The 11502-nt window shown below is 45.8% G+C and overlaps 1 protein-coding gene across 1 annotated transcript; it reads right to left on the reverse strand.

Annotated features, from left to right (window-relative positions):
• Nucleotides 1-752: 752 nt before the first annotated feature.
• On the reverse strand, nucleotides 753-3008 carry PPP1R3G (protein phosphatase 1 regulatory subunit 3G). Its single transcript, XM_068397141.1, has one exon. It carries the CDS (start codon nucleotides 2986-2988, stop codon nucleotides 2098-2100), a length of 891 nt encoding a protein of 296 aa, XP_068253242.1. The 5' UTR covers nucleotides 2989-3008; the 3' UTR covers nucleotides 753-2097.
• Nucleotides 3009-11502: the final 8494 nt, after the last annotated feature.

The following is an 11502-nucleotide window of genomic DNA, read 5'->3' on the forward strand; positions in this document are numbered from 1 at the left end:
GTTTCAGCAGCAGTGCGTGTGTTAGCAAAACTGCAGGAACTTCAGGCTGAAGCTCCCTCTGCTTCATGTCTTTGCCCTGGTAAACCCCCTGCTTCTATCTCCGATTTTGTACCAGCTCTCTGAAGAGGCAGGTTATCTGAAGACTAACTTTCAAGTATGGGGAATTTTATAGAGATGCAAATTTTTCTCAGGTGTTCATAATGGGCTTTAAAATGTTTTATATCTTCAGAGGAAATGAAGACCTGAGAAAACTCACAATATGCTCCGGTTTAAAAAGGAAGATAATCTTTCAAGGTCTTGCTGAAGAATATATACCCAAAGGTTAAAACGTTTTCTGCATTCTGACAATGTCTTATCTACTTATTTTTTTATCCAAAAAAATAACCCGAATTCTGAGATACTGTATCAGAATAATACAAGTAGACCAAAACCTGACTGTTTTCCACCCATGCTATTAAAGCTTCCTCACAACGCAGCTCTGCACAGGACGGCTGTTACATGAGCACACTGGGATGTCATGTCCTTACAGCACAATTTGCCTTGTGGCTCCGGGCTCTGGCAGGACCCCGGTCATTTTCAGCTACAGCCCTAAATGCTGGTGATGGCCAGGCAGCGCCCCTGGTTATGGTGAGGCACACCAACAGCCTGATCCCCTCTGCACCGCACACACGTGAGGGTCGGGGCACAACCAGGTTGCGACACTAGGAAGTATCCAGTCACATTTTGCTATACAGAAAAAAGATTTGTATTGGTGAGCTTTTTAACTTTTTAAAAGCTTTTTTTATTCTTACAAACCCATCTTCACTGGTACTTTTTGCTTCATTTCAGGACTTGGGACACTGGTAGGAGTCAACCTCTAGGCTTGCAATGCAAGAGTGAAGATTACCAAAATAATGTCAAGTGTCCGGCGCTACAAAGTCCAACTGCGTGCACAACAAACCCCTTTCCCAGCAACATACAAATACTGAAAAATATGTAGCAAAATAAGCTGAATAAATTATAAATGCTTGAGAAATGTGGTGTAACATGTAACATAAGGAGAGCTGAACTAAGGCACTTGTTTTCATTCAGTACTGAGGACACCCCCTCTGTATCGCATCATCACTCCTCGGTGAGAAGGTCATCCAAATCAGTCACTGCTCCCCAAATCTGGAAATACAAAACTGTATGTGTGACAGACACCATCTTTTTCCTTTACAGTGCATTATCAAAGGTGTTACCAAAGTTCTCCTGATAAACCCAGCATCAGCGACTATTTTAACTCCTCCTTTGTCCCGGTTTTAGACTTGTCAATTGTGTGAAAAGAAGTCACGAGTCTATTTTAAGCAAAAAACATTTTTGCAGAAGTCCCTGTTGGCTGCCATTGGCCAGACGGGATCTACACACAAGCCTGGGGAAGGCGGCGAGCAGTATCAAAGTGTGCTGAATGACAAAAACCAGAGCAGCCCAGTCCAGCCCCAGATCCAGCCCCAACACAGGCTGCCTGTTGTTCAGAGCCGCCACCGGCACGGCAAAGGTGGGACGGGCACGCAAGCCTGTCATGAGTTTGACAGGTGCTCACAACAGGGAATCGTATTGTTATGGAGCCCATTGAACTAAAAAAATAATAAAAGACAAAGCACACCGTTGCTGTCGCAGTACTGTGTCTTTTAAATGGATGTGGGAACGGGAAAACGGGTGGGATGGTAAGTTCAATCTGTAGAGAACACGCCGTTAAGTTTTCACACGAGTGCTCCATGCATCTCTGACTAATCGGGTAACTGAAGTCAAGCCCAAATCAAGACCTCAAAAATTCAGTTCAAGAAGGGAAAAGCAAAGCCCACGCTCCTCAGTCTCCTTGTTCTCTCTCTCAAAAAAAAAAAAAAAAAAAAAAAAGGAAAACAATTCCACAAGCCACAGCAATGCGAGCCTACGGACATCCGTGCTTCGCCGGCAAAACCGAAGCGCCCGCTTCGAAACCACCAGATTCCGGGTCGTCTCCGGGACGGTGCCTCGGCGCGCTGGCTGTCGCCCTCCCGAGACGGGCCGCAGGGTACGGGGCTGCGGCCGCCGCCCCCTGCCCGGCCGGGCCACCACGGCTCCCCTCGCCCGGCGGCATCAGTAGCCGGGGGCGGCGGGGGGCGGCGGGCTGCCGGCGGCGGAGGGCGGCGCGGGGCCGCCCCCAGGGCAGCCGCAGCACCGCAGCGTGTAGTTGCGGCCGCCGTTGTTGTCCCAGTACTCGCCCTGCGGGCTGCAGTAGCGGATGGCGAAGTGGAGGGCCGAGCCCTCCCGCAGGCTCGGCGGGACGCAAAGGATGAAGCTGTAGCGCTCGGCCGGCGGGTCGCCGGCAGCCGCCGGGGCCGGAGGCAGGGGAGCGGCCGGGACGTCCAGGAAGGAGAGCCACTCGTTGAAGGTGTAGCGCACCGTCACCTCCTTGGGGCCGGGGCAGCCCAGCACTTGCACCGTGCCCCGCACGTCGGTGGGCGCCGGGGGCCGCGCCAGCCGCTCCAGGCAGACGCGCTGCCGCCGCAGCCGCTCGGCGCTGGGCTCCCCGCCGTCGGGAAAGTCGGGCACCAGGCGCAGGGCGGGCGGCGGGGGGTCCCCGCAGGACGGCGGCGGGTCCCGCTCCTCGGCGGGCGGGCTCTGCAGGCGGGACAGCGCGGCGGGCGGCACTTGCGGCTCCTCGGCGTCACTGAAGTGCTTGACGCTGGCAAGGCTCAGCCCCAGCGAGTCGGCGAACTGCACCCGCTTCTTGCACTTGCTGCAACAGTCTTCGCCCGCCGCCGCTTCTTCTTCCTCCTCCTCCTCCTCTTCTTCCTCCTCCTCCCCCTCCTCCCGACGCTCGCCGGGGCCGGGGGACAGCGGCCGCCCGCAGCGGCGCAGCTCCAGCAGCAGCAGCCGCTCCCCCGCCGCCTCCCGCTTGGCGTCGCGGGGCACCGTCGGGGCCGCGCCGCGGAGCCGCCGATCCTCCGCCGCCAGCTCCTGCCGCGGGCCTGCGGGGCTCGCCATGGCGGGGCGCCCCGCTGGGCCCGTCCCGGCCGCCCCTGTGGCGGCAGGCGGACGGCCCGGCACCGCTTTATCCGGCGCCCCCGCCGCAGGCCCCGGGCGGGGGGCGCGCCCCCCCGCCGGGCCCGGAGCCTCCCCGCGGGGCTGGGGCGGCCGCGGCGCTGCGGGCGGGGGCGGGACCTCCCGGGACGGGCAATACGGAAACAGCGGCGGCCGGGACGGGCGGCCAGGCACGTCCTCCCGCCCGCCGCCCGCCGCCGGGGCCGCCGTTACCACGGCGAGGAGAAGAGAGCTGCGAGCAACGCTGCCAGGCGTTGTAGGGCTCCGGAGGAGAGACGGGGGAAACGCCAGGCGCACCCCCGGAGCCAGCCGCGCCCGCGGGTGTCCCGTCCCCCCCCCAGCTACTGCCGCGGCTCCGCGCCCGCTCCACCCCGCAGAGTCAGGCCGGGAGGAAACGCGGGGTCATGGGGTGCCGGAGCAGGCTTCGTTATTATAATTCTTCATCATCGTCATCTTCATCATGATTTAAGCTCCCACCCATCGGGAGACACCCCGAAGAAACCCCCCGAGAGGGTCAGGATTAAGCAGGACGTCGCCCAGCACCACGTTGGCATCACCGAGGAGTTACAGCCGTGGCGCCGGGGCAAAGGCGGGGAGCCGAGCGGCCCCGAGGGGCCGGGGCTCAGCCGCCGCCCTCCCCGCGTGCCCGGGCCTCAGTGCCGCAGGGTCTGGCCCGTGTTCCGATCTCGTCGTCAAATGCCCATCTCCTGCGGCTGAGAGTTTGTGAGACCCCCCCCATCCCCAGCTTTTATGTTTAAATTGGTTTCCACCCATCCTACCTGCAGAGAAAAGCTTTGAGACCTGAACTCGAGGACAAAACCCCAAAGGTAAAAGGTACACTAAAGGCAGTCACTTTTTAAAGTTCTATGTATTTTGTAAGCAAATCTCTTTAACCCATTTTCCCCCACAGCTGGTAGCAGCAGTACTCTGCTTGTGGAAAATCAAGTGCTCAGGAGGCACACACACGTGCACACGCACCCTTTTTGAAGGTCAGAATGTTTTCAAAGTTTCCACTTAACAACAACAAAAAAATCGATGAAAAACAAAACATAGGCTTTACTTTCTAAACAAATAAAGAGAATCCCCCTCAGTTTTATTATCTGAGATGTATAGTAAACAGCATCCTCGCAACAAGATACTTTTATTGGTATGGTGAGATCAATATCTGAGAATTTTCCAAACTTAATTCTGTACTTTGTGCATGCCACTGCTATTGTCTGGGGGTGATTTGCACAGGGGATTCCAAAAATACTACATCATTAAACTTACCTCCTTTTTCTCATGCAAGAGACACTAAAAAGCATATGCAAATAAAACGGCACTTTCTGAAGCAATACAGTCCCACCACGGATTTATCAGAGGGTTTTTTTGTTTGTTTTGCATAGTTGGTTTTATTTTTAGTATCAGTCTGTTGCCAAAAAGCAGCCTCCCAACGTGAGTGAATATAGTGCAGTTCAACTGAGTGTGCAGTCTGGATCTCACAGAGGAACGAGTTTCACAGCAGCAGGAACATCCCTGAGCAGTTTCCTTAGCAGATACTGCCGTGAGGATGTTCTTACTGCACCTTGACTGAAGAGCTGAACAGCAAACAGTTACGTAGAAGTGCCAAATAATCTGACTCCTCTAGCTTCTGCTCTTGCATCGACATTTGTTAGTAGTGCGGTTTAGAGCATTGTAAGAAGAGGAACGAAGTACAAACATTCTCCCTGGCACCAGCTGTGCTAATGGAAAACACACGACGAATACCAGTTTGCCATCAACTGCTCGTCACCACCACTGCTGCAAGCTGCCACGTTCACCAGGCCATCAGCCGAACTCTTCATGGGAGCGCTCCTTTGCCGGCTCTGGTCCAAGTGAGCTGGTGTGCCCCTGTTTAAGGTCTTTGAACCAACCAGCCTCAACTTAATGGTACTAAACAGAGTATGCTCCTGAGTTACTCAGCTGAGGTCTGCAATGCAGCGCAAGAAGGAGGGGAATGAGGGTCTTCTTCCTGCACACGACTGCTGGCGGGGGAAGGCACCGGTTTCACCTGCTTTCATTGTCACTCCCAACCCGCCGCTGTCTGTAACAGAGCAGCGGACGACAGCGCTGGGCCACTGTGCTGTTAAAAGGCACTTTGATCCAAGCAGGTTGCAATGCAGGTGCTTTCTTACCTGTGCCTGGAAATGGGACCTCATGACCCGCCTATCTGAGGCTTGCGGCACCTCAAATTACCAACTTGGAATGAAGAAAAATTGAACAGATGATGTGTCATTAATGGTGCTTAGTACTTCCAGTATCTTCAAGATTATTTAGATAAAATACAACGCTACTACTTTATTTTCTCGAAGTAGTATCTATTTTGTGGTGAGGAAAATAGAAATGAAGAAGCCAGCCCTTACTTCCTCATGTGGTGTTTATTCCACTAACGCATGCTTTCTCAGCTTGCCAAATCATTAACAAATGTTTTAGGCAGCAAAGGGAAAAAATGTGCCATTTGCTGGTAAGGCAAAACCATTTGGATGACTAGAAATTACAGAGGAATGTGGAAGGTTCAAGCAAAATAAGGGACAGCAAAAAGAGAAACTTACTGTAAATATTGGTAAAAGTTAAGTAACATTGCAGCAATTAATATATATTTCTTATATATTCCATAACTCTGGGAGACAGGCCTGCAGAAAGGACGACTGTTCACAGAAATTAAGCAAAAGCAGTTAAGGCAACAGTATTGCATGAAAAGAATTAAAATCAGGCAATTAACGGCATACACAGGGAAGTTGGATTTTTAGTGGTAATCAATTGCTACCATTCTGAAAGGGAGTAATTTACAATCAGATAAACCTTTACAACAGATGTTCAACTATGCGATAAACTATGCCAGTGGACATTGGCTAAGGAGGCGTTTAGTGTTGTCTCTTAAGTGTTTCAAAATGGATTCACTTAAAAAAACGGGGCAACCTGGGTCTCGGATTTCTAAGTACTATTTACCACATTTGTTATTAAAGAAAATGTTGAGATAAAAGTAGAGGGATTTCCTAGTAAGAGACAGACAGCCGATTCACACTCAGGAGGCTTTTTGCATTCCCACGAGCTTTGACCAGTTATGTTTAAGGTCATAAACTACACATAGGATCAACACAGCACCTTCTTTCATTTCCCCCCTTCATGTTTCCCAGCTGCCCACTTTGTCCCCACCCTGCATTCAACACACACATCTTGCAGGAGCGTTTGCACCCGAAGATGGCTACTGAATGACATTAAAAAAAAAAAAAAGGAATGCACAAATCACTGGTAAGCAATCCATGGTATTGCTTTCTCAATTCTGACTATGCTTGCATGGGTATGTATTTCTCAGGACTCGTTAGATCAGAGATTTTGGTTTGGAGCTCTGTTTGATATGCTTGCATCAATAGTTGTCATCATTTGGACACAAAACATGAAAATACTGGTTTGCAGACACACAGAGTCAAGTAACTGGAGGATTCTGCTGATTCAACTCAACCACACGATGTAATCCAGAAGCCCATTCAAACACTGTTCATCATTTCTTTTCATGCACTTTCAATATTAGCTTCAACCTTCAAATCCAAAACCAGCAGGTTTTCCAGTTAGTTCAAGAGGAAAGTTTTCTACTTATGGATGTGCTTAGTTCAAATATGCCAAATTGCTCCAATTTCCCACTCAAGTCTTTTCTAAGAAAATCTCCCATGACAACAGCTTATCAGAAAACGTGAATGAGTAATAACTCCTAAGCACTATGAAACAATTTATAGGGATTTAGAAATATGCAGGGATTATCACAGTTCATACACATAATTAATAACATCTTTTCTCAAATTCTCCCAGCATTTGTTCTGAACGATCTTCTTGCTTCTCTCTGAAAATCATGTAGTTCTTCATCCTGATTTTAACAGTCACGTTGCTTGTACAAAAATGGCAGAGAGGATATTAATAGCCTCCTCAATTATTAAAAAAAATGCTGCCTATCCCATGGGAAATTCTAGCTTCTCTGTATTTAATAAGGTAGGATTTCAGTTTACTGTGTTTGTGAGGATGGTCAAACACTGAATGAAAACTCAGTGGATCTGTACAACCTGAACAGAAATTATTCAGAAGATTATTAGTCCTAATTTTCATCTTATGCAGGAAGCAGCTACGCTCCAAAAAGGCATGCATTACAGCTGTAATGGAAAAAGTACTGAAATGGAAACAAATATTTGTAAGTGATTACTTCAGCTTCCAAATCTTAAATACGAAGATTTACACTTAGTTTCTGCAGGATGCTCAGCAAGCAAAATCCTTTAGAGCTTTGAGTCTCTCAGACAATCACTTTTAGAGATGTGTGCTGTATATTTTGTCTTGTCTTTCAGCACACTTGCATCTGACATTCCTTATGGGATGCAGAGATTCCTTTAAATATATGAAAATATATTTATTCAGTTTTCCGGAATGACAGCAATGGCTGTGTTGCCTGTAATGATGTGGAATATCCTTTTCAATTACTAATACCGAGTAGCTGGCAATAAGGTGAGGAATGTCCCTTCATTTGTGTGAAATGCTAACCTCTTCGAAGTTGGAGTTTTGTAATTTATTTCAGTAGGTTCGAGATTTCTCTGCATCTGGTATAAAATTGAGCCCATTTGTCATGACAAGCAAATATATAGTAATGGCACATAGGATTAATATTTTTTTTTTGTTTCTGTTTTGCAGAAACTGTATGGAAAAATTCCAAGTGCCTGAACAAACACCAAAGTCAGATTGGAGCTGGCATTACCTGTGACAAAACCATGTTGTACAAAAACTTTCCATTCACTAAGATTTCAGAAGTGTTGCTCAGTTCTTGTGGCTCTTAGGGGTGTCATGATTTGGTTTAGTTTCTTTGATATTTATAAGACATTTATCTAAACTTTTCATATTCATGTGGTGCACTGAAAATCTTAAGCCATTTGTCAGACTTTTAATCAGTAAATCATATTAAGAGAAAAAAGCCTCCCCTGTACAAGCTGCCATCCTAATAGACTTACTGTTGCATTTCAACAATTTAACCCAAACAGACAATCTTTGAAAAGGAAAAGTTCATATTATCCGTGAGAAAATGGATTTCAGCTTCCAAAATGTATTCGCACCATAGGAGTTGAAAAGGGTTTTGTTTTATGGGTTTTCTTTGTTTTATGGGTTTTGTTTGTTTTAATGTGGATCTCCAGAAAGTTGCAGAACCACATCTCTTTCAAAGGTTTCTGATGAACACTAGGTTCCAGGTTCTCACATGTAAACCTCTATCTACCTCTACATTTATGTATATTTTTTATTTAGCAATCTAGGAAAAATATAATTTGCATCAAATTCTTGCCCTACATTATGCTAGTATATGGCTTTGGACTTCAGTGAGAAAGAAGCTCCATCTTATCCAGAGTAGTTTGATAGAAAGGGCATTCTACCCCCAAAACTGTTGCTGGGCTATTAAAATAATCAATTTTTTTCTTGGTGTCTGTCTTAAATTGCTGGATTTTGCTCCCGCCCTGCCACCTAGCAGACTGCCTCTGGAAAACAAAAACTAATGTCTTCTTAAAACTCTGTAAGGAAACTTATTCAGACAGAAGATATATTTACCTCTTGACTAAGGACACTCCAAAATTCCAAATGCTTGACATACCCTCCAAAATGAACTCCTAGAAAGTGTATAAAACATAAATGACAAAACAATAGATCTCTAGACCAGCTTTTTGAGTTGTTAGCACATGAACATTAGATGCCCGAGGCATTAGACTTTTTTCTCCTTTTTTTCCCCTCTAAGGCACTGGATTTTTGCCCATTGGAAATGAGACATGAAAAGGGAAAATGACATGAACTTGCACCCACATTAATTCTGTTTGGTATTTCTGTGTTTGTCTTTGTCATAAGCAGCAAGGCGTGTAGCTCACTCAAAATCAATAGTGGCATGAACTCATTTGGACTCTCCTAGGACAACAGAATTGGCTGGCTGGTCAGAAGGACCTTCATGACATCAGCTGGCGAAGCCTCCGCCGGTCTTTAGAGTTGTGTTTGACGTGGCATAACGGAATGGCAACCTGACCTCATCAGCTCAGATACCTCCCTGTCTTTTGGGAAAATAAGAGTTGTGCAATATAGTCTGTTCTAATAACTCCTGGCAAATGCAGGCCAACCTTTTCAGCCCAGCAGTCACAGCCCGGTAAGTTGTACGTCAATCTCATTACTTTCACTTGAATTAAAACATGGGCATAGGCTTTCCAAGTAATCTTGCTGTATAAACTTGATGTTAAAAATTGTTTGCTTGAATGGGTAGTTTTTCAAACCGCTGAAAAAGGAATAAATTTAACCCTGTCTCTTCGCAGTTTCCTAGGACTGCCTCAGTTACAGTTTGTTCTCAATTGCTAAGCTGTGATAGTAGACAGCAAACCAGGTACCTGATAGAGTATATCCTGTCAGAGGGAGAATGCTTATCACAGGGATTTATATTAATTCTCATGACTTACGAACATCGTGACTTCATTAAGAGTATACAAATAAAAATCACTGAAATAGCCATATATGAACATGGGCATGCTCAGTCCTGCATCACAAGAAGTAAAAAACAAAACAAAAACAAAAACAAAAAAAAAAAGAAAAGAGAGTTTTCTATTTCAATGGCTACAAATAGAGTTAAAGTCCCACAGTCCCAGTGAATTCAGTCCCACAGTTTCAGCACCTTCAGTGGGAAAGGCAGAAAAGAAACTCCATCTGGTGGTGTAGTTGATTGTAATTGCTTTTAAATTTAATTTAATTGCAAATGCATTCTTCTCCAGCAACCAAATGAAAAAATGAAGTAACAGGTAAAGGTTCACCTGTCCTGCAAACTGAATCAGCATTACCTAGCACTTTAAAATCAGAAAACACTTTAAAATCAGGTCCACCTTCTAACTGAAGCAAACCAGAGTTGAAGCCTTTCAATACAAGGCACACGTGATCCTGCCAGGATACTAATGTAGGCTAGAAACAGATCATCAAACAAAAGTGAAAGGGTGAGTTAGCACACTTCAAGAGGTAACCTGCTGCAGCCTGGGGTGGGGAGAAGAGAAGGCAGGAATCACTGGTTAGAGGATGAAGGAGGAGGAGGAGTGTGAATGAAGTCAGAGTTGCAGCTGAACCTGTCATATAAAAGTTTACGGAAAGTTTACAGAGGTATTAAAAAAATATTGCTGTGTCTTATAGTAAGGAAACAAGCCATTCTTCAGTTAGTTGTTTTTATAAAAAACTGATTTTCTTCAATGAACAGCAGTTTTGTTGGAAAAGACACTATTTCCCATCTTCGAAAAAATCTTGAACTGTTCTATCTGTAACAGATTTGCAACATCGTATTATGAAAACTAAGGCAGATGCTTTAATCACTTTTTTGTGTAACAAAATGACTACATTTTAGGAAGCTGCTTCCTTCTTCCCTGCCTCCACTGTGCTTGTATTGCCTGAGCTGTGAAAATGGCAGACTTCTTGAATGCATTCAGAAATGCAGTAGAGGAACCTGGATGCACAGAATGGCTTAGAAAAAATAAAGATCAGGCTGACCAGTATCTGTACTGGATATCTGCAAATAATTGCTGAACAAACTGGAGTGATACTGATGGTGAAGTAAAATAATTTGACCTAAGACTACAAATCATTTTAGTAAGTATTCAATTGCAAATATATGTGTAGATGAAACATCTGAGTAATTTCAGTGAAGTCCCTGCTTTGCAGGATTGGGAGCTATGATCCCCCAAGCTGATGTTATAGATGTTATAAGCATGATAAAATATAAAACTAATTAGCAAAATAATACTAGCTACTGAAGGTCTACGCTTAGTTTCACGTACAAACTCATGTCTGCTACTGCTCATTGAAGAACCCATGGCAATTTCTTTCAAGACCAGTCCCAGTAGCCTAGCCAAACTTTGTAATAAACAACACCAATCCGAAACACAGATAAACCCTGTCCTGCGAACCAAGGGCAATAAAATATACTTTGTCTACTCTTTTGTAGGGCCCACATTTCAATGGATATATACACTATATTTCGTCAAATCAATGCCTTGTTACTTTTTTCTAAAGAGCAGAGCAGAGCTCAGTAATAATTACCCACAAAAAAAGCTACGTTAAAAGAATGTCGAGAATACAGATTTGAGCACCGATATCCAAGAAATTGCCTAAAGTCACATTGCCTTTGGAACTTTAATGCAGCCTTTTTGAGTGTATCGTTTAGGTTACAGCCTTTAATTACGCTTTCTCAGGCCATTTTCCCCTCAGGACTGTCTCATTAAGCATACTAGATAGACAGCTACTCAATGGTGGTGTCATTGCTTTTCTCGACGTTGCTCAATGTGTAGCTGTAGGCCTTGTTCATTGAGCAGTATTCCAGTCCTGCTCTGGAGATGTGATCGGATTTCCTCACAGGTTCCTCCATAGTGCTCAGCACCACAATATCTTCCAAGTGTTTCAGAAATAGTG

The sequence above is a fragment of the Nyctibius grandis genome, chromosome 3, assembly GCF_013368605.1.
Source record: "Nyctibius grandis isolate bNycGra1 chromosome 3, bNycGra1.pri, whole genome shotgun sequence".
In the NCBI taxonomy this organism is placed as follows: domain Eukaryota; kingdom Metazoa; phylum Chordata; class Aves; order Nyctibiiformes; family Nyctibiidae; genus Nyctibius; species Nyctibius grandis.

What these genes read in the sequence shown, in the direction of transcription:
- PPP1R3G (XM_068397141.1), bottom strand. Translation starts at nt 2,988, where the DNA reads ATGGCGAGCCCCGCAGGCCCGCGGCAGGAGCTGGCGGCGGAGGATCGG.